Below are 23,824 nucleotides of genomic sequence, written 5' to 3' on the forward strand. Positions count from 1 at the left end.
CACAGCTGATTTTGAATGGTTTTAATATGAGCTGAGGCCAGGCTAACCTCTGCGACTGTGATGGAAGTGCACTATTCTTAAACCATCTCTTCCACATCTCAGGATAGACTGTGTGATCTCACACACTCAAAATATCTCTGTAAGCCAGTGCTTTCTGGCAAAGATTCTGATTGTAACTTGTGTGGAGTTTTGTAGTTTGAATATGTCTAGGGTATATGTGGGATCAATGAGCAGGGATTCAGACTTGAAAAAATTCTATATAACAAGCCAGGTTAGAATATAGCTCAACCTCATGCAAAGGCAGTGATAAGCTTTTGAAGCATACAAAAAGAATGAGGACATTTGGGGAAACACATTTTTCTCAGTAGAGACATTAATAACCATTTTAACAGTGTTATTTACCTCCTGCTGCTTGACTGGAAAGAGCAAATTGTAAGTGTGATTTCAGAATTAATAATTTTCTTCAAAGCCAGACTGATTCAAAGCTCTAAACAAATTGCTGGGTTTATTGTTTAAAATGCTCACATCATAGAATGGGTGATTATTTTTATCCCATATTTCTCAAAACAGAAACTTTCTGCTGGTTTTTTCATCTAAGGTGAGGTTGAAAGGAGGAGAGAAATTAGGTTTGGGGTTTGTTAGTTTATGGTGGGGGATTTTTTGGAATGAAACACCAACGTCATTTTATATGCCATGGAAAAGGCAGAGACTAATTTACTTCAACTGACATATGGAGGGCTGCACTGTCATAGAGCAGGTCCCCTGTGATGCTTCATTTTCACTCTTTCCTGTATCTTCTTGGATGCACTTCATCACTTTGTGCTGGATACAGTTTTAAAAAGAATGCACAGAGACTTCCACAGAGTGCCATATGGAAGTATTTCAGAGATTTCAGAGTAATACCTCTGATACTCTGATCATCTAAAGCAGGAGACAATATTTCAGAGTCATGTGATGTCAAGATGGGAGTTTCTGCACAGAGAAAGGAAAGAAGCAGTAGAAGTCCAAGAGGATTGTCTTGGATGGGAAGAACAGGTGCATTATAAAAAACAGACTTTTTTTTCAAAATACTTTTCTGAAAATCCCAAACCAAAAATTAAAAAATCCCAGCTCTAAATCTGATTGGATTTTTCTGCCCTATTTCCTTCCTGAAATGATTTATTTTGTACTTATATCCCTTACTGCAAAGGCTCATTGTCTCTTTAAAAGTGTGTTTAAAATAAAAATTTTTGAATCCAAATTACAGCACCCAAAATTGCTTCTTTCCTGGAAGCAGCTCAGTTGCTTTCTTCAAAAAAAAAAACCACACACAGTTTTCTGAAAAGCAAACAAAAGTATTTTCTCTGGAACCTATCCAAAAAAACCATCCTCCTTCTGGAAAGTACCACCTGTTCATATTGGCTGATTTTTTTTGAGGTATATTCCATAAAACTTGGCTTATGAAACTCAATTCTCTCATGACAGATGAGGAAAAAGGAGAGTGGATTTTCTTTTGTCTTTGTATTCTTTTTTTTTTCCTCCAGTTGCCTAGAAAGCAGTAAGTTTTCATTAGTAAGACAATAGACAGAGTGTCTTAGCATCTAACGGGCAGAAAAGACAAAGCTGGTCTAACATCTACCAAAGCAGAGACTAATACTGCCAGAATGTCACAACTCCAGGAGATACAGCTCCACAGGAGAGACCAGCTCCAGAAGCAGGGCACACCTAACTGTGTAAGGAGGAAGTCACTTGAGCTGTTTATGGCTGTACAGTTCTTTTTACCATGCAAAGCTACATCAAATGCTGCAAATTGACTGTACTGAGGGGAGCATATGAGAGCCTGACCTGCAGTCTGCAGGAGAAAATGTGGCCATTTGGTTGACAGTGAAGTTAATGGAGAGAGAGCTTTTTTGGTTGGGTTTCAGTGTTAATATTGCATAACCTTCTCAGAATATTTTCTGAATTTTCATTAGGAGTTACATTTTTCAGAAGAAGTGTCTTTGAGTTCCATTTCAAGTGGTAATCTTGTCAATCAAAACTTCAGTTTAGCAGCATCTATTGATTAGTCCCTCCCCTAATTCATATATCTTGTGAAAGAAACACAAATAATTACAGAGATTTCCTGAAGAATAGAATTCAAGGCAAAGAGCAATAAGACTCAGAGTTTTCAAGCCAATCTGAAGTTCTCTGGTGAGAGGTGCCTTTTCCCTATGCATTTTCCCTGCATTAGGAAACATCACCTGAATGTTTTTAAAGCTTGTGTGTGTAGGTGCACAGAATTAAAAATATGAAATGCAATATAAATGAGTGCAAAATCTTCAGAAGTAGTTGCTTTAATTAATCCCTTCATTTTTGGTGCCTCGCACATTTCCGCACATCTAGTATATAGACCATATATATCATATGGGGGTTTTGCTGGCTTGTATTAGGTTTTTATGATGAATCTGTATGCGTTAAACATCTGTGTAGTTTTGAATGTAGTTAAGTCTGAACTAATTTTTTACACTTCTGAATCAAGAATGTCTTCATAAGATCTGCACAGGTTTTGTCAGTGTGTGTCTTCTGGGACTGGGTTTCTTTTCAAGATGATTAATCATGGATTTAATGTCAGTCCCCGGACAGTCACTGTAGATAACTCCACTGAGTCTGGTAGGCATTACTTGAAACCTCTTAACAGCTCTGCAGTACTTTAAGTGGAGAATGCTCCTGCCCTAAGTGACACTGAATATATAGATGAATAATGTAAAAAGAGTAAAGCAACACACCTGAACAAATCTGCTAGGTGAAAGGTGAATGTCCTGAACTCATTTCTGTTTTCTTTTGCTGAAAGCTTGTCCACCAGGAACATACAAGCCTGAAGGTTCACCAGGCGGAATCAGCACTTGCATCTCATGTCCTGATGAAAATCATACTTCTCCACCAGGAAGTACCTCCCTTGGGGACTGTACATGCCAGGAGGGATATCGTGCTGTAGGACAAACCTGTGAAGGTAAGTGTTTCCATCCAGGAACAGAATACCCCTGGAATGCACAATGCAGTGCTGGGACAATTTTTTTATGTGGCTTTGTGCTGTGAGGGTCATGTCAAATTGCATGCAAGATTTTCTCTGTTGTTCCAAACCAGAAAAAATGCCAAGGTGCAAGCTGAGTTAGAAATTTAAAAGGATTGTTTTCCTTCAGTGTCCTGTTGCCCTCCAGCTAGTAACCACTTTGTTGTGGCTGTTTGATTATTTAGTTGTTCACTGCCCTGAACTGAAGCCCCCTGAAAATGGTCACTTTGTCCAGAATGTCTGCAACAATTACTTTAATGCTGCCTGTGGAATCCGATGCAAAGCAGGATTTGATCTTGTGGGAAGCAGCATCCGGCTTTGTCAACCAAATGGGCAGTGGTCTGGATCAGAGGCTACTTGCAGAGGTATGTGTTTGAAAAGTATTTTTTCTGTTGTTCGTTCAATACAGTGGTGTTCTCTACTCACTACATTGTTGGGTGTGCAGATCTGATCCTGGTAGTCCTTGTGTGAAAGAAAGTTCCAAAGGCTGGCTGCCACCCCAATCACTCTGTTTCCCTCCTTTCTAAAATGGAAGGAGGACTTCTACAAAGGAAAAAGCAGAGCAAGATTTACTAAGCAGACAGTCTTTTGCAAGTGAATATACAGTCACCTTCCTTAAATCTCTCTTCACCTCTCTCCACCTAATTTCTGTGAATTTAGTATCTACATTGTGTAAATCCAGTGAACCTACCAAGTACTTAAATATGTAACAAGACCTTGTCACATGGCAGTTTTAGAACATCCACCAGACTCTCGGCTTAGAGGGGCATTGGTGCTGGGAGACATTAGCCATGGAAGAATTCCATTTTGCTTTCTTACAATTTCTTCTTACCAAAAATAGGAAAGCTTGGGACTTGAGCAGGGTCTTCAGAAGAATTTTGAGTGGAATTTCAATTATAATATCCTAGAAGTTCACTATAGAAGAATGCCAGCCAGAAAAAAATAGGTGTGAAAGGGAGAAGATATAAGAAAGAGCATCCTGAAAAATGTTAGTTCTGGATTTTCTGATAGGAACAGAGATTTGTTTTGCTATTATTTGTCTCTACCTGAGGCTGGGTTTTTGATGGTTTAGAATGAAAACTGCAATTCCATGTCTGTATATCTGGTATGTCTTCTAAGGAGAGACTGAAAAAGAATAAACCAGGTAGAAGCCCTTATCTCCTCAACAGCCACAAGATGCAGTTTGGCATGTTTAACTTGATTTTAATGCCCCTGACATTAATGTGCTGCCCTGAAAGCTAGTAAATTAAAAGCCATCAGCTCATTCTGTAACTCTTGCCCTGGCCTTGGATTGATCTTTGGAGGCATTAGCACTTCATGACAGTACAGCAAACACTGCAGCCCTGAAAGAAACAGCAACTTATGGTTCTGAAAGGAGGAATCTGAGCTAGAGATTGGTCTCTTGGGACATTCTTCCTATAGCAGTTTACTTCTGCCTAGATTTGCAGGACATTTCTTCAAATAGTTCTGGAAATCTTAGGTTTCCTTTTTAGCTTCCAGTGACAAGAGGCAGGAAGGAGAAGCTTTCAATGGAAAATAAATTGCTGGCCAGTAACATGAGGGTATCTTGAGTAGCAGAACTTGGAGCTGTGGGCTTTCCAGCAGTCAAAACATAGACAGAAGATGCATGCTGCTTCAGGCAGACTGGGATATTGGGGGACCCACTGTCAAAGCTTCTGTCACACAGGAGCCCCTTGTGCAAAAAATCTGGGAAAAGCTGCAGTCAGCCACAAAGAAGTGATCCTTCATCTTCTCTTTCATGGAGAAGTGGAAGATTCTAGTACTTGAAAATCTTGCTAGAGCATTTAAAGGAATTCACCTACTTGGTGTTGGGGTGTGATCTTTCTTTAACAGGGAATTTGGAAGGTTGGGGGAAGGCACTGAGATACTGTCTTGATATTGAGCTAATATCCTTTGAAGCATTGGAAGAATATATTTTTGCTTTTTTTGTGCCGTTGTCCATCATACTCAAGACTTCCAGTTTAAAAAAAAAAGTATTTAAAATCCTACTGTTACATGTGCTAGATCTGCTAGTCTTGATTCACTCAGGCTATGAAAGGGAGAAAGATCAAAGGCATGGTTTATAGCCATCTTGTTAATCCCAGGAGTATTTTATCACATAAATTAGGAAGGGAGAGTGAAGGAAAATCCCTTTGCACTGCTTTGGATTTTGACATTAAATACTCCTCAGTTCTTTTTCTAGCTAAAATCTGCTGTGCTATTAGAAAGTGATTAATGCACTCATATGTCATGCAATTAACAGCAACCTAGGAAAAAAACAACTGCAAACCATATATTTAATCAAGAACAATTTATTAGGAAAAACCCCAGAGCAAGCAGAATATACTCTATTGTTGTTACTGTTTTCACTGGCTTTATGGAAATGTTTCTTGGTCATGGAAAATATGTTACTGATAAGAGGGTGGGTTGTTGTTTAATGCTTGGAACCATGACTGAGGTAACCTGGGCTCAGTTACAGGTTTGTGCCAGAGCCATGCTGAGACACTAAGTGTGAACACTGAAACACTTGAGGAGGCAAGAGCACTGCAGCTGTGTAGTCCTTCCAGAAGAAATGTCTAGACAGCAGGTAGTGAAGGGACTGCCTTCTCTGTAGGCACATTAACATTGCCAAGAGTGTCCTCAGTATCTTAATTCATTTAGGCTTCCTAAGTAGTAGAGTTTGGTAGAATTTGCTTCTTTTTATTGCAGATTGGGTATTTCTATTTCTGTAGATATCTTAAGAGAGCAAGCCTACTTTCTTGTGTATGAAAGATGTGAGATTCAGCTGTAAACATGTTTTTCTTACTCCCCCTACTAGAGTTAAGATACAGCATATTACAAAGCTGCTCTGAAGCTCAGAGCGCCTCTCACAAAATGGGCCTTTCAAGATCATTTTTAAATATGCTTCCTAAAGAATGCCTGTGTATATGCAAGAACAAGAGTAGTAATAATTTCAGAGAGTAAAAGTGAGAGAGTGGTAATATAAGGATATATTAGGTACATCTGCATGGCTTATTTTGCTTCTTTCTCATCCCATATACATAGTTTTTGCTACAAACTTTTTTTCCCTAGGTGTCACCATAGCTGTTTAAAAAAAAGAAGACATTATTTAATATGTGTTGTTTGTAGCTTTCAGAGGCTTTGTAGTTACTGACATTTATGGAGCTGGCTTTCATTTGAAGGAGCATTCACGCCACATGCCCATTAATTAGTTTGAGGTGCCTAGTGGTGTCCACTTGTATGCAGAGTAAACAATTACTGGAGAAAGGAGAGGCTGCCAAGTTGGTTTCCCTTTGAGTGTGTTTCTAGAGGAGATCACATTTTGCCTTCTACCTGGCACCAGCAAGATTAGGTTAATTGGTAAAATCAGCTTCCCAAAACACAGCAGAGAAGTTGTCCAGCTCTCTGAAGCCACCCGTCACCAGAGGTTGCTCTCCTGCCAGCAAGGTAAACAGAAGCTGTGGAAAACAATCAAATGAGAAAGGATTTCATGTTGTGAGGAAGGGTTGAGAGGCTGGGAGAGCTGGACCTGTTTAGCCTGGAGAAGACTGAGAGTAGATCTTACCATTGTATATAAGTATCTGAAGAGGAGGGAGCCAGGCTCTTCTTGGTGGTGCCAAGCAATAGAACAAGAGGCAGTGAGCAGAAGCTGATGCACAGCAAGTTCCACCTGAGTATGAGAAAGAACTTCTTCACAGTGAGAGTGACTTGAGTACTGGAGCAGGCTGCCCAGAGAGGTTGTGGAGTCTCCCTCACTAGCAAGACTCAGAACTGTCTGGACAGAACCCTGTACAATGTGCTCTAGGATGACCAACGTAAAGCAGAGAGGTTGGACTAGATATGCTCCAGTGGCCCCTTCAAACCTTAGCCATTCTGTGGGTTTAAGGAAATGTGGTCTTCTTGATTATATTTTCGAGCAATCACACCATTTGCCCTCATGGTTTTTTTTATCCCTCTTTGAACATACTGAACAGTATCTGCCAGCTTCAGCTGAGATCAGTTTTAAATCAGAGTTTTCAACTCATTTTGGAAAGTCAGTGGCTGGTTATTGGGGTATCGTGATCATCACATACTCATGTCCAGACAGTAGGTGTATACAGCTTAGCTATTTGAGGGACCCAAAGGCCAGGCAGTGTGTATGTAGTTCAGAGTTTTGTCTGGACGGGATCAAGGGCAAAAATGCTGGAGCATGAGATCCTAGCTTAAAAGGATCTGCACTGAAAAGGCCATACAAAGGAAAGAGGTCCTACTATAAAATCTTGAGGTTGTGACATTGAAACAAAGAACATAAATCCAGTTCATACTAGTGCTACTTTTTTGTTACTGTGATCATTCATCTCTTTTGGGATCAATCTTAATTACAGAGTAATTTTGTGCTAGATTGCAGCATCAGGATTCAGTAGTAAAACCATAAGACAATCTGATGATCACTCTTCACTTCCCTGCTTCCCTTTCTGCACACACATCCTGCACAGGACTGCATTCTCCTTGGAGTCACACTGCTTTCAGTGTTTGCAAGACATTACAGGAGAAAAGCCTCTGTGCTGAGCAGCAGCCAGGACTGTCTCCATGCCTGATACCTGAAAGGGTCTCTTTTGTCTCAGCAACAGCCTGATTTGTTCCTTTTCATCTCTCATGGACCTGGTATACAAGCCGTATAAGTTCCTTCCTCCTCTCTCTGTCTCCGTCAGCATGCTGAGCATCTTCTTATTTGCTGAGGCTTACCCCTGTCTGTATTCCGTGAATGCAGTCCAGAGTGCCTGAGAACACTCCTGAGTACCAGGGCACTGTCATCTGACCTGTTCATAAGCTCTTAGCCTGTTGCCTGGTGTGTTCTCAGCCCATACCAGCCTGCCAGTTGGAAATCCCCCAAAGAACTCTCAGGCGTTGTTAGAAACTAGGAACTCCCAAGGACACACAATTTTCCACAGGATTCCATATGCCTGCAGCTGTCCTCTTTTGAAGGCATTACCAGCTCAGGCCCCACACTGTGTGCCAGATGCACAATTAGTTTGTTAGCCTGGACTTATGTCAGTACTTATGTGAACTTGGAAGTGTGTGCCCAGCCTCATACATTTATTTCATGTAAGACTGTTTCCGGAAGAGGAAGGTATCAAGCCTTTGAAAAAATCTGCTCTGTACTAGCTCTATTCCCTAAATTCGTACAAGTTACTGTAACTAATGTACAAGATGGTATCTCTCCCACCTCTGAAAAACTGGGCAAAGTAGTGTAACTCCACTGATACTCAGTGCTCAGACTGAACTGGTGTTTTTTTCCCTTTGCAGTTCGAACGTGTCCCAGACTTCGGTCTCCTCAACACGGACACATTAATTGTTCAACAGCGGATATTTCCTATAAGACAGTATGTTTTGTGACCTGCAATGAGGGCTATGAAATTGAAGGAAACAGCAAACTCACCTGCCAGGGAACCTCTCAGTGGGATTCAAAGGAGCCAAAGTGTGTGGGTAGGTATCTGACCTAACTCTCTCTGTTCATGTCAGAGCACAGCCTTTTCCAACATGCTGACACAGATGAGAAATTCTCCATATTTTGATAACTGGTGAAGCTAAGCTACAAATGAGAATTTTTGTATGGATGTTTTATACCGATCTTAGAAGCTGGGGAAGGGCAAAGGAATTTGTAAATGGAGAAAGTGGACAGATTGTCATTTAAATCCCACATGGACTGCTGATTACTGAAAGGTTGTTGTGTCTCATTAGTGTCAGACACTGTCACACAGTGTGTTACAAGAAACACAGAAGCAGTAGGTCTATGCTAGGGATTGAATATGAACAACCAGTACTTTGAGTTACCATCATAAAGCTAAAGTTGATCTGCAGGCAAGGACTAGCTTATGTTAGCCAGGCCCTGTGTAAACCACCCGAGTAAAGGTGCAGTAGTTGTCACTTTTGCTGGACTCACAACAAGGAAATAAGAGATTACACAAGTTAGGAACTAAGCACCTCTGAGTCAGAATTCAGAGGTCACCCCAGCTGTGCAGGGATAGCTAGGCATGTACTGCTGTTCCAGAAATAAAGGACTATATATTTCAGAATTATCCATTTAGGACTAGTGACAGGTCTTGAATTAACTTTGAAAAGTAAGATGATGAAATACAGTTGAAACACTTTCAAGCACAGGCTGAAGGAAAAAAAAAAATAAGCACAAGTCTAAAATCCAGCAATTCAGAAGCTGATCCAGTGCTGACTAAAGTCAGAGTGAAGTATATGTCACCTGGATCCAGTAAATACAATGGCAGTAGGGTGACTTCATTTGAACCTGTGGCTATTTCTTTACTGTTTTATTGCAGTCTTAAAAATGTGGACTTTGTGTGAGACAAGCATAAATTTCTAACTGTAAGTACATTCTCTAAAACGATGAAAATAATCCACAAGAATTAATTTAACAAGATGGTTTGCTAAGAGATCCTAATCTTTCTTCTCTTAAAATCAGTGGAAAAACTTCAATTAACTTCAAAAGGAAGGGCCCCTGAAATCTGGTTGGAATATTATAATTAGAAGATTAACCATATTCATCAGTTGAATTCATCCTTCTTAGCTTAGCATTTTGATTAATAAAATCCAGCTCTACTCTCTATCAGAAGATTTCTTCACACCATGTAATATTGCCTCCATTCCTGGATTATCCATGGCAATATCTTATTTTTGCTGAGTCTGAAAAATCTAATGAGAAAGTTACCTTTGATTGTCAGAAAGGACAGAGTGTTAGCTGGGAAGCATTTCTGCTGCTTCTTGTTGTGATGGGTGTTTAGAGCAAGCTTGCTGGAATTCTGGTTCAATATAAATGTGTGGAGTTTTATTCATGTAAGGATGTATATCAGAAAACTGATACTGTATCTTCCTCAGAAGCTACTCTTTGTATCCATTTTCTCAATTATCGTAATTGTCAAGGAGGTATTGTCTTTTTTATTTTTAGTCCAAATAGCTCCTAATTACTATTTACCATTTGCTGGATAAAAGGCGCTGGAAATCCTACTGTATTTAGGCTTTTGTAATTGATAATTTATTAATGTCATATCCTTCTGTTAGAAAACTGGAGTTGTCTTCAGTCTATTACCTTGAAACAGATTTCTTGGACCTCAGGATACTCGTCTAGCTGGTTTTCTGAATGCTTTTCAGTTTGACTGCTCATCAGTGCAAAGTTTGCCATATTTGCAAGTTAGCTCACTGAGACTGCACCACAGCCATCTGTAACCATTACTGTCACTGTACCACAACACTGCCTGGATTGTTTACAGTCACTTCTGTGGGGTCTGTTGTCATGCATCTCTTTCCAAGAGACTGGAAGGTAATGCAAGCTTGGATATTACATAAGTTTTAAATTTTTGTCTTTTCCATTAAAGATATTGTTAGCAATGAGCTACTTTTGAGTAGGGTACATATGTTTTATAGGTGGGTGACAAACAAGATATCTGCTGAAAAGGGAAGCTTTGTCATTTCTCCAGTTTGAGGGGGAAAAAAAGGAAAACCAGAAAACCTCCACAGCCATGTTCTTGTGTTTCCTACCCATTGGCAAAAGTTTAATATCAATCACTTTAAAATTAATGAATTTTGCACGATGCTTTTCTCCTTTCTTTGTTCAATATTTAGTGAAGTAAAAATACAAATGACATCCAGGGTGCTGATGCCATCTAGCGTTGAAAGAATTACTATTTCTCGCTTCTGATTGCAGCTGGCCAGTTTTTTTTCCCTGAAACAGTCTTGGCAAAGGGATTGAAGGAAAGAGGCATGATTTGCTTTATAATCTTCTTATATGTCAAGTTCCTTTTGATGTTAAGAATTACAATACAGTGTTGTGTTTCATCACAGGTGGTTGCAGGTGAAAGCAGGTTCTTGTGTCTCCTTAGAAATACTTCTTCTCTATTAATTCCCTATCAATATGACTAATGTCATGTATATCCCTCTACCATTAATGAATTCCAGACTTTTGGATCAGCTTGATCAAATTCTGGAATTGAGCACTGATAAAAAAATCTAAACAACACTGTTACAGTTGCTTTTTCTGGTAAAAACCTGTCCTACTTAGAAGAAATTCCCTTGGGCTAGATATACCAGATTTTATCCTGAGTTTTTGTCAGACATTTCAGGATTGTGCTCTACTTGGATTTTTCTAGTATAGCTGGATGTGTCTCAAGCAAGAGTCCCAGCTGTTTTTGCTTTCCAAAGAGCTGCAATTTCCTCTGCTTTTCATGCTTACATGTTTCAGTTTCTCTACTTGTTCCCAGAGTAATATACATTTTAATGCTTTTAGCTTGTCTCTTCAAATATTTTTTTTAAATTGTGATCTTTTTGCTATTTGTTAATTACCTTCATATGGTGAGCAACCAGAACTTAGGGTTTGGGGTTTTATTTCCTGATGGAGTTGTTCCACCTTATAGAGCCAGCAGTATCTGCCTGAACGGAACAAATGTGTTAGAAGTGTTTGTGACCTGTGCATCCTGTTGAAATGAAGTGCAATTATTAATTGCTTGGACTTTAAAAACATTTAGGTATTGAGGGTTTACATCTCAGGAAATACACAGAATTCTTAAGAGTCTTTAAATTAGTTTCATGCATAAAAACCAGTTTTCTGTTACTTGCTGCATGTTTTGGGAAAGGAGAGGAGAGAAAAGGAATGTGAAGTGTTTTGAATGTGAATCATTTTTCTGTCATTAAACCATTGCTAAGAGCTCAGTAGAGCTTCCCTTTTGTGTAGCTGGGTTGGGTTGCTTTTTGTGTGCTCTTGGTGTAAAGACCTCTCTAATTTCTTCACTGATGAGTTATAAAGAGTTAAAAGTCTTCTCATTGGCTCTGAATAAGGAAGTATTTTTCATGTGTGTTTGCCTATTTTCTGTTGCAAGAAACAGTACTGGAAGTGTACAAACCACATTCATGGGACACCCCTTTTTACCCTCTTTGTTAATGCCTCCATACTTGAAGTAAAAATAACATTCCTAAAAACAACCGCTTAAGAATGAAACAAAGCTTTTGTGAACCTGCTTAAATGCATTGTGGTTTTTGCTTTGATGTAAATGGTCTTCAGGATTTGTAGTGAACCCTAGTAACAAAATAGTTCAAAACTTCTATTTTAAACCTTTAAGCAACCATCAACCCTTCCTGATTTTACAGAGCTCAGCTGCTTCCTATGGTCACCCTGAGTCTTTCCAGCTGTTTTGAACACAGAGCAGACCAAGTCCAGTTTCATTTGGTTTGGAATGCAGTAAGCAAAATCAGATCATATCCCTAACCTATAAGGAGTTCATGGCAGAGTATCTTTCTTCTTCTCTCTTTCTTATTTCAAGATAGAAGCTGTAGAAGGCTACAGATACGTCTTCTATTATCTCTCTCCTGCCATGATCTAGTTTTCGTAGAAGCAAGGAAATGCAGCTGCAGAGCAGCCATGAAAGAGGAAGATGTAAGGAAAAGAAGAAGAAGAAAAAAGAAAAGTGAATCCAGAGAGTGAGATATAGGGGATCTGCATGAATATTACTATATTTCTGTTTCAGTGAAGAGCAGGAGTGAGACAACAGAAGACCTGATAAACTGGCTGTTGTTTACTTCATTCAGCACTGAAAATCAAGTAGCAAAGTTTCATCAGGTCATAATGTTTTGATGCACTCATACCTCTACAGACTCTTGAAAAGACCATGTATTTTCTGCTCCCACTAATTTTCCATATGACATTATTTGCAGGTTTTTTGAATGTGTACTTTGTGTATGTCAGTTATAAATCATGTTCTACTGCTGTCTTGCAGAAAAGCGTTGTCCCATCCTCCAGAAACCAGCACGTGTAACAGTTCTCCCTCCCAGATGTGGGCTGGAGCCTGCCATTTCTGGGACTGTGTGCCAGCTGAGCTGTCCCCAGGGATTCATCCTATCTGGAGCTAGAGAAGAAATAAGGTGCATTTCATTTGGGAGATGGAGTGCAAACATCCAGGAGGCTCTGTGTAAAGGTAGAGACCAGCACAAAATCATGTCTGTGTACACACGAGTGCAGAATTGAAGGGAAGCACACAGCAAATAACTGAGTAAGGTCAGGTTTGAACTGGGGAAAGTAAAACTTAAACAGTGTGTAAGAAGTGTTGCCTGGACCTTTATAGCTTGGCTGTCAGATTTACTTGTAGTTTGTAATAAAAATGTGGAGTTCAGAGGTCACTTGAGTGTCATCTTGTAGTGCTCATCATCAACTGCCTCTCCTGGGCTCCATCTCTCAGTTGTTAGGTGGCTGCCTTCTAAAAGGCCTGATGTGCAGGTAAATTTAAAATTTCAAAGTAGAGGTAAAAGCTTGTAGCTTAAAAATATTCAAAGTGGAGCCCACACTTCTAGTAAAATAACAATGATAATACTATCATTACTGGTTTAGCACAAGTTTATAAACCCTGTCGTCAGAGCAAAACTGTAAAGGCTGTGTAAGCCCTGGCTGATAGACTATAGAGAAATGTTCATTTCAGTTGTCTTTGAGTGGCTATGGCTGTTGACATGCCCCAAGCAACAGTGCACAAGAGTTAAGGCCAAAATTGGCTAACACCAAGTGCATTGGCTGACAAAGTGTAAAGTTGGCAGAAGATGGTGACATGCATTTCAATACAGAACTGCCATTTCATGTACAGTTCTGCCCACCTCTTCCAGGAGTGCTAGGTTATTTATTCCCTTACACACATGCATAACTGAACTGGAAGGGGTCTGGCTCTGGATTATGGCAGGATAAAAACAAAAGTCTGGGAATATGCTCTTCACCTCTTCATGAACTATTGTGCTCTGAGAATTCTTGCTTTCACCCCAAACTGGGGCCCTTGCCAGCCACTGGGTGATGGAACAGTACAGAAAACAGTTACGGCAGTCATCGTGCCAGGTCGCTACAGAAACTGAGGCATTTTTTCTCTGTACAGGCCAGGAAGATTTTGTCTCTCTCTTTAAACATACTGTTTCCCGTTTCATGATGTACCACATTGTTTTTTCTGAATCTCTTGTGTAAACCTGGGCCAAACCACAGTTTTTAATATTTGATGGGATCCCAGCACAAGCTGAAGTGTTTAGATCAAGATAAAACAGCATGGCTTGGGTTCAAGCTTTTAGATATTACCAGTGCATAAACCCCTAATGTAGGAGGCACTGAGAAACTCTGAAGGTTATTCTTTTTGAGTAAAAATGAATAGTTGCATTTCAATTCTTTCATTGTTGTTACTGTCTTTCTCTGTTTTGCTGCCAACATATTTGGCCAGTTCAAAAGAGCCATTTTCTTTCTGACTTATTTATTATTAGCCCTTTCAGAGAATTTCACTTTCAAATGGAATTTGCCCCAGCCTGAAGGCTGTGGTCAAGGGAGTGTGAACCATAACTGGTAGTTATTTATAAGAGTACATTTCTAATAAAAATTTCATTTGAATGAGTTCAAAGGAAGGCAAAATCACATATATTTATTACTTTTCATTCTTAATTATGTAATTTAATTGCCCAAGTTATGTCTGTACCGGAATTATTTCATAATAAAAATATAAGTGGTATCAGTTCTGAGTTGTTTTAAAGCCTCTTGGGCATAGATGAGTTCAGAGCCAAATGTGTCCTTGTCCTATGAGTCTAGAGACCATTCATCAAGCAACACCAGAGCAATAAAATAACCTGACCACAAATGTTTTGGGAGGCTCTATGCCAGGGAACTGAAGTAGTACTTCAAGTTTGTCAGAGAAACTTGAGGTGTAAATGTTGGTAGTGATGTTACCCATATTGTACCACCAGTCCTCTGGAACCATCTGGCACTGTCACATGTCACAAGAAGACTCCATTTGTCCTACATTATACCTTGTAATAGGAGTTTGTTAAGGAACATTTCCAGTAACTGCTGCCCAGATTTTGACATTGTTACTTTTAAGTCAGTTCCACAGCATGCTCCAGAGAATTTGAGAGTCACTATTGTCTTGTTCATAGTTTATATATCATGTCAAAACTACTTCCAGGTTTTTTTAAGTCACTGACTGTCAGAAACAAGTGTTTTCATCTGTATGTGTCCTGTGTCTGGACAGGGAAGGGATAGAGAAGGAAGGGATGAGTAATAAAAGAAACAAATTAATTCTTACTTATTCCTTGGGCTTTGGTTCTGTGTAGAAACCAGAATATTGTTGTACTAAGTGATAAACAAAAATACAGCAAAAATCAGTCCTTTCCACAGGAGGATTTACTAATCATGTGTGAATCTCTAGGCAAGAATTACAAAGGGGCAGAGACAGGAAGTTTACAAAAATATGTACATTTATATTCCAGGCATTACGAGAAAGAGTGGTTATAACAAGTTTCAGTCTAACCATTATAGAGGTTTTACTTCCGTAATACCACATATAAAACTAGATTGTCCTTTTCCTGGTTTAGATATTGAGGCGCCTCGGATCCACTGCCCAGACAATATTGAGACTGTGACTCTGGAACATCATAACTCTGCTAATATCAGCTGGCAGGTACCAGCAGCTGAGGATAACTCTGGCGATGAGGCAAGTCAAAATCTCTATCTATTTAACTGGACGCGGTCTTTCTGATTTCAATTAATTTTATCATCCACTAGAATTTCTTTCTTCTGATAAGCAGAAGCAAAATCTTCTAGAAAATTTTATCTTGAGAATTCAGCATTTTCTGTCTTGATTAGAGTTTTGCAGCCACAGAACACTGCATGGAGTTTCAGTGCATAAAACCTCATACGGTTAATTTATGTGGTAAAAAGAAAGAATGTTCTCTTGTTTATAATATGAAGACAGCTGCTTTAAAAATGAGCACTTAGAATGTGAAGAAGTTTAATAAACTCTTCTCAGAAGGAAGTAAACCAGTTCATTAATCTAAAAGGCTAACAAGTACACGCTGGGTTAAGTAAAAACTAATTTCAGCTTCCTAGGTGAGAAAGAAAAATCTGATTTTCCTGTGCAAGGTTCAGAAGTGTTGCCATTGGCCACCATAGGTGTCAGAGGCTTGGAAATGGAATTACCAGGAAAACTTGCTTCAGAGCTGTTTCATAAAGAGCAACATTCCGTACAGGCTCAGGCATGATCAAGTTACAGCAACTGAATGCTTTATCAGGAGTCAGCAGAGGAACAGTGAGTCTGTGTGTGCTTTTAATGCAGGAGTTTTTTGCACTAGGAAACTGAGCTATCCCAGTAAAAGAGATTGAAGTTCACACATTTTCATCTGTGGCATAGCTGTTGTCAGGTACTATAGCTCTGCTGACACAGGGACATTCATTGAACTGTGGAAGCCAAGTGCCGTACCGAAGCATCTGTGGGCTATTGACTCATACACATACATAGATTCAAACTGCATATGTAACTTATGGCCCACAACTGTGTGCTCCATTCCTCTCCCAGGTCTGTTGCCCTTGCAGCTGGAGAGCTGTCTACAGACAAAACAGGTTCTAAGCCAATGTAGCATGCCTTCAGTGCCATTTGACAAACAAGCATCAGTCTGGAATTTTCTTAATGCACAATGCTGTAATCTGCAACAGGTCAGGGTCCAGATCCTGACTAGGGAAATCCTTGTTGCTATAAGGAAGGCAGATTTAAGAAGGGACATAGATCACCCTGTTGTAAAGTCCGTCCTTGCTACTTTAAGAGGCTATTTGCATTAAGCATGAACAGGCTTGACATTGAAGAATACTAGTCTGTCCACTTTTTGAAACATGAATACCATGATTAGTAACCAGCTTTGGCTTTTAAATAACAAGTGTTTTCCTATGACAGGTCTCAGTTCGTGTTACCCCAGCTTTCATACCACCATTTCTCTTCCCAATTGGCGAAGTTGACGTTACTTACACAGCAACTGATAAGTCAGGCAATGAGGCAGGCTGTACATTCCACGTCAAAGTTATTGGTAAGTGCTAGTAAAAATCACTGGGAAGGCTGTCTGTCATGGCTGCAACCTAATTTGTGCAGAAAGAGTCTGTGAGTCACTGGTCTTTATGTGTGCAGTTATAAGCCCAGGATTATTGTCATCACCATTCCTGGGTCACAGTTTGCATACGTGCAGTCACTGCTTGCAATGTTCAGTTTGGGGTGTATTTTATTCTGCCATTCTTTCTGACTGTTAAGATTTCTCCCCAGACTGGTTTATTAAGTGCTTTATTGCATTGTCACTTCTTGCTTTCATCATAAATCTCTATTTAATTCTTGAAAGACTCCAACAAAGTTTCCAAAGTTCACACACATTACTGATGCAAATCACTATTAAAGTATTTCTGTAGGACAGTTGTGTTATTCAGGAGTCCTGCAGGTAGTCCAAGGTTTGCTCTGTAGAAAGCAAACACTGCAGAAGCCATGAGTTCAGCAGAATAATTACTTTTGTCCATTCACTCAGCATCTTCCAATTGCTGCAACTTCCAGGTTGTTCACCTTTGTTGTATGTTCCAATACGAGCTTAAAGCTGCTGTTTACCTGACTTCTTCTGGTTGTAGATGCCATTTGAGTGTGGCAGTAGTTCTGTAAGGTAATGTCATGCCATCTTTCAAATTCTGCAGATGCAGAACCTCCTGTAGTTGACAGATGCAGATCTCCACCACCCATACAAGCAGTGGAAAATGATTACCCAGCGACATGGGAAGAACCAGAATTTTCAGACAATTCAGGTGAGATAGTGGACCCCAAAACATGCAGGAGATGGTGGAAGGCTAGAGAACTCCACCTGTTCGCTCTTAATCCCTTGGAGTAAGATTTTTTGCAGTTCCTTTTGCTTATTTATTTTTAAGAATACATAATTTTGAAGATTTGCTGCCATTTCCTTTTCCATTTGTCAGGGCTGGCTATAAGCAAGACTCTTTTGCTTACCGATGCCTTAGATTGTCTTTTAACTCTTCTAGGTGGTCCACTGACTGTCACTAGGAGTCATGCACCCGGAGATCGCTTTCCCAAAGGAGAGACAACAGTCCAGTACACAGCTGTGGATCCTTCTGGCAATAACAGGACATGTGAGATCCACATTGTCCTCAAAGGTCTGTTGTCTTCATCTTCTGGGCAAGACCATATGGCGTTGTTTTAACTGAATATCATAAAGGATGCAAGATTGCTCCAGCCCTCCCTTTAGTTATTCCCTTTTTATATTGGAGTAACTTGAAGGCAATCAAAATATTCATTAGTACTGTCTAAGACTGATACAGCGCAGCGGTGAATTTGGTTCTATAAATTCAAATTAGGTATAAAAGCATTGAAATTAAGATTCATTAAGCAGTAAAACATAAAAGTGGGTCTTTTGGTTTTTTGCAGTGACAGATACCATGTGAAATGTATTAATAGGTGTTACTTAAATCTTACTTCAAATCTGTAGTTACAAGGAAAACTTTCTGCTAATTTTTCTGTAATTACATGCAAATATTACAGAAGATAATAAAACACTCTAGATTTTGGAATATACCTGTCCCTATAGGCATACTAGTGCATTTTGTTTATTGCATAGACATCTCTTCCCCCCAGTTCGCTTTTCCTTAAAAATCCAAACAATAATTTGGCACATAAAATATTAAGAATAAAAAATCTACTCTGTACCTGCTTTTTACTTTTTATGTATTACTTGGACATCTGTATAAAAAATATCTGTTAGTCAAGAGAGAATTTAAAATCATGCAGACTGGAATTTTGGTTATAGCTTTCAGGAAAGGTAAGTTGCAAATGGATGTGCTAGTCTCTGATTTCCTCTAAATCTTAGCAAGGACCAGCCAGTACTTAGAACTGGCATTGTATCAAGGTCTATACCACCTCAGACTTCTTGGGGTTCAGTGTTTGTGACTAACGTTTACAGATGTTCACAACCTCCTTCACAGTCAGCCTGAAAAATGAATTGTAACTGAGGTTATGAGGTTACCCTGAGTTGTTGTGATGGTGCAGAATGGATAATGTTTAGTTAGAATTCAAGATGTAACAAGATTACTAGAATTCATTGTGTAAAGTTCATGTGAAAACTTAGACTGAGGTTTTATATTATTTTAGTAAACAGTTTTTCATATATAATTTTTTTTTAAAGTCTTCGTGTTTCTGGTTTTCCAATTGCAATGGCAGAATTTGAGAATTATTTAGCAGTAGCCTGATCCTGACTTTATGGAAGTAGCAAATAATACTTCCACAAACTTCAATAGAGGCAAGATCAGGTCACTACTAGGTACTTTTGGAAATCCCATCAGTGCCATTTTCATGCAGGATCACTTATTTCATGGCATTAATCATTATATAAATCTTTGCGTTTTTCCTAGGTTCTCCCTGTGAAGTTTCCTTTGAGCCTGTGAATGGTGATTTTATATGCACATCAGATGAAGCAGGAGTTAATTGCACATTGCACTGTGCAGAGGGTTACAGCTTTTCAGAAGGATCAAGTGAAAACTACTATTGTGCATATGAAGATGGTCTCTGGAAGCCACCTTATTCTCCAGAGTGGCCTAGCTGCTCTTGTAAGTCTTACTGGTACTAAGATGAATCTGCAACTCATGAAACACTATATTTAATGAGAAAGCAAATGAAAATGTTTTAGAAATTCTGACTTCTATTTATTTATAACAAATATTCTCTGTCCTCTGCCTCTGAATTGTTACAAATATTGTGAAATGTTGCTTGGAAGTCTGTAAATGTGTTATTTGAGAAGCTGTCTAAACCACAAAAATAGCTGTGAATTTGAATCGGAGGAATCACAAAATAGCAAAGATGGCAAAGATAACAGTTTAATTGAAACAGGTTTTTAACAAGCACTGGAAGTGTCTTTTTAATAGGAATACAACAGTATTGGCAACTTACTGATTGAAATGCATAGTGTGTGCTGTATTTACATATCTAATTACCATCAGATTAGAAGAGTTTATGTGTTTTCTCTGAGATGGACACATGCAAAACTTCAGTGGTGGAATATTCCACCTTTGGTGACATTTTCTATAATATATGTATTAGAACTACATTTGAAGCCAGTCTTAGTACCAGTTAAACAGATACAGATTTTGACTTGCCTCGTCACCAGAGTTATCCTCAGCTGCTGGTACCTGCCAGCTGATATTAGCAGAGTTATGATTTTCCAGAGTCACAGTCTCAATATTGTCTGGGCAGTGGATCCGAGGAGCTTCAATATCTAGTGTTGCATCCACTTCCATTGGAGTCAATTTCTTGATTTCAGCATGAAAAGATTAGTGTTTCAGCTATGAACAAATGAGAGTTATGTTTCAGAGATACCAATTCAAAATGCATAACTTGGACATGTCGGAACTTTGCTTAATTTCCGATGAGAACTTTTTATATTTAGTCTAGTAACATTAGTAATAAGACTTTTATATTTATTGCTTTCCTCTCAGTAAAAAGTTAGCATGAACTTTAGTTGACAGCTCACAGCTTTTTTCCAATAAGAAAATGCTGAAGTAGAAAAAGAACTTAGTTTTTAATGTCTTTTAAAATTTCTAGTAAATGTTATGCCTGCCAAAGGGTCATATCATTGGCTGAGATAACAGTGATCCATTTAAATTGCTGATTTAAAGACTGTGCTTCTTGCCTCCTTGTGTTCCAGTTTTAGCCTGAATTATCTTCATTTTAGCTATGAAACTCTTGCGCTGATCAGTAAAAATTTATTTCTCCAACATTTTTCAGTAAATCGTTTTGCAAACCATGGATTCAAATCCTTTGAAATGCTCTACAAAGCAACACGATGTGATGACAACAATCTTCTAAACAGCTTTACTGATGCATTCCAGAGTGCTCTTGGTAAAATGGTAGGTTAGTAAATACTCCTTCCCTTTACATACTTCTTGAAAAATATTGTTACTTTTTCCAGTTAGCTAACTTTGTACAAGGAAATTGACAGCAGAAGCCCATAAGTTAATTCTGTGTTTTTTCAGAAGGTGACAAGTTATTTTTAAAAATAAAGATGATTCACTGGCTTTTTAATGTAGTTCAGTTTAGTCTTCAATGTGGAGTCATATGCAGCAGAATTTATGCAAGTGTCCAAGTAGTTTAGGAAGCTGCAGCTCGTAGATTTTCAGTAGGCTTCCAAGGAGAACCTGTGTAGCTTTGAAAACCCCAGTCAATTGTCCCCTCAGTGCTATTTTTGAAAGTTGGGTGTGATCATAAAATAAATGTATTTTATATAGTATGTGTATAATATATAACCAAATAGCATGATGAATATGCATATGTACCAATAGATACATTCCAAATTTGGTGTGTACGTCCAGGCACTTAAATCCAGTAGCAATGATCTGCTCAGGTTTCATGAGTTTCATGAGTTGCATGAGTCCCTTGCCCTGATTCAGGTTTTTTCTTTCCAGTAGAGAAATCTTGACTGGTTTTATTTCTGTTTCTTTCCCTGGCACCACCAGTGCTTGAGCTGTTATTTTGGCAAGTAAAAGAAAATAAGGAAAAAAAGGATAGTGACCTTTCCAACCAGTTACACCAAAATGCAACAGTCTGGGAAAACATTCAAAAAGGCTGTTTTGAATATGCCTATTCCTATTCCCAAGAGTTTGAATCTCTACCAGAGATGCAAAAAGTGGGAATGAATGGGCAGGAGCTTCTTTTCAATGAAAGTTGATATAGAAAAAACAAAACCATTTCAAAACATTGCCTAGGGCCCAACTTGCTTGAAACCTTTCTGTAAAAAGCAAGAAATACATATTTTATCAAAAATCATTCATTCATCTATTCTTAGGTAATCAATCTCCACTGTTTTTATGGAGGGTAAAAAATAAACAATATCAGAAAGGCTTCTGTTGAGTTTGCTGTTGTGTGATTTCTGTCATGTGATTTCTGTCCTCCTGAGATTTTTTTCCCTCCCCTCTGAGATCTTTTGGTGCATAAGTCCCTTTCCATGGGTAGGGAGAGGTGGGTATGAAGAAGAAAGGTTTGAAAGTTAGAAAAAAGTGACAGCATTTTTGTAAACCTCACAGAATTACAGGTAATATAGCTGGAAAGAAAACAAGTGCTTTATAAATATGAGCTATTCAGCAGGGAGAAGAAAGCCTGAGTATATTTCTGTGTTCTGGGATTTCACATGCAAGAGTGATTAATTGTAAGACTAATGAATTGACATCTTCTCTTAAAAAAAGGTCTTCTATAACAAAGAGATTGTACTCCTGCAAGTTGCTTTCTTATTTCTGAGTTCTATCAATAAAACATACCTCTTTTAGCAGACCTTGCCCAGGTTATAAGAGACATGAAATGGTAAATCTAGTGTCGCTGGCAGAACCAGTGCTTTACATTGTAATTAGAAGTTTTTATAAGCCAGGAGAGAGGGCTTTATGTGGTTTTATGTTTTTAATGTTATTCTTCTTTATGTTGAAAGGTCCCATCATTCTGTAATGATGTCGATGATATTGACTGCAGATTGGAAGATCAGACACAGAAACACTGCTTGGAATATAATTATGATTATGAAAATGGATTTGCCATTGGTAATTATTGATTCCACAGGTTCTTAGCCACCCAGGTTTAAAGCAGTGGGATTCTTGCCACAATGTCTTTAGTGAGATTTTTTATTTTAAATAACTGTGGCACTCATAAGATAATAAGCAAATACATAATAGGTTTTATAAAAATATTGTGGAACTGTTTGATGTCTGGTATCCATGCTTCTTCCTATATAATGTGGAGGAAGAATTTCCTGAGATGCCTTATAGTGGGGAGGGAAGAAAAGCACAGACACACACAGTCCTAGAAACGTGCTTGGTTAGCCTAGAAAAAAGTAGCTTCCTAATCACATACAGTTGAAAACGAAAATACTGAAAAGCTCCAAGAATTAGATTTGGAGATTGTTAAAAAGATGAGGAGCATCTGTGATGCTGGTTCAGATCTGCCCAGAATCCTCACTGTGTAAAGCTATATGCACTTACATTGGCCCATTTGCTGTGAAAATACTTCCTGCATGCAAGGGCAGATTTTGCACCATGACTGTAGCTATATCAGAGTGAAATCCGTAACCGTCCTAGTGGTTGTTCCCACTTTGGTTTATGCCAAAGTAAGTAAGTTTTCATTTTCAGTCCAGTTTTGAACAGCTTGGTGTCTGTGTTGTGCTGCTGTTGTTCTTGGCCTTTCTGAGTCCCTTAGGAGTGCTGAGAGAAGAAAAGCTGAAAATGGATACCTTACATTACCTGTCTTAGCAGGAGGCATTTTTGGCAGATCCACATCAGAATCTGTCATAGGACTGTGTCTCTCTTACAGATTTATAGTGGAGGTACTTGGTAGAACTTCCTGCTTATGCTCACCTTTTAGAATGCTTCACTCTGAGAGCATTTGTTTGTGTTCAGACATGCAGCAGGTCTGGAAGTACTGTCTGCAGTTGTCATCAGCGTAAGGATGAATGCTGATGACAGCTGGAACTAATCTGTAAAGGCATGTGGAAAAAACAGTGTTACAGACGTGGAATGTAGGGTCCTATTCTCATCTGGTTCATGTCAACTTCATACCAGAATAACCTTGTTGCTGTTTTTCAGGAGTTTCTCATGATTTTACACTGCAGAAGCAGGAGATGAGAACTCTCCTCAAGGCATGAGAGACAGAAGTTTAGAAAATAAGTTGTGGAATGCTCACATTATTAAACTGTGGGGTTAACTTGTCCTAGTTGCCACTGTAAATAAAGCATAATCTTGGTGATGCTAACAGATGATTGGCAGATATTTCTTCTATCTTCATGTTTTCTAAAAAATAATCTAGATCAATGTAATAGACCACATCCCTCTAGATTTAGTAACCATGAGAAGTAGATTGTGTACAGAAGCAATGCTGATTGAAATCATGTTAGAGTGGCAAAGGACATTAGACAGGGGCTGAATTTGACTCCCTGTGTGTAACAAGAAATGCCTATCTAGGGTAA

At 38.8% G+C, this 23,824-nt stretch overlaps 1 protein-coding gene across 1 annotated transcript in view; it reads left to right on the forward strand.

Moving 5' to 3' along the window:
• SVEP1 (sushi, von Willebrand factor type A, EGF and pentraxin domain containing 1) overlaps window positions 1-23,824 on the forward strand; it is a 120,550-nt gene that overhangs the window by 37,370 nt on the left and 59,356 nt on the right. The window contains exons 4-14 of the mRNA XM_048291209.1: window positions 2,810-2,968; window positions 3,214-3,393; window positions 8,315-8,494; window positions 12,784-12,981; window positions 15,392-15,510; window positions 16,744-16,873; window positions 17,517-17,624; window positions 17,856-17,987; window positions 19,239-19,433; window positions 20,608-20,729; window positions 22,298-22,406. Coding sequence (XP_048147166.1) covers window positions 2,810-2,968; window positions 3,214-3,393; window positions 8,315-8,494; window positions 12,784-12,981; window positions 15,392-15,510; window positions 16,744-16,873; window positions 17,517-17,624; window positions 17,856-17,987; window positions 19,239-19,433; window positions 20,608-20,729; window positions 22,298-22,406 — 1,632 coding nt within the window. The remainder of the gene's footprint in view (window positions 1-2,809; window positions 2,969-3,213; window positions 3,394-8,314; window positions 8,495-12,783; window positions 12,982-15,391; window positions 15,511-16,743; window positions 16,874-17,516; window positions 17,625-17,855; window positions 17,988-19,238; window positions 19,434-20,607; window positions 20,730-22,297; window positions 22,407-23,824) is intronic.

Source organism: Corvus hawaiiensis, chromosome Z, assembly GCF_020740725.1.
Source record: "Corvus hawaiiensis isolate bCorHaw1 chromosome Z, bCorHaw1.pri.cur, whole genome shotgun sequence".
NCBI classification, from domain to species: Eukaryota; Metazoa; Chordata; class Aves; order Passeriformes; family Corvidae; genus Corvus; species Corvus hawaiiensis.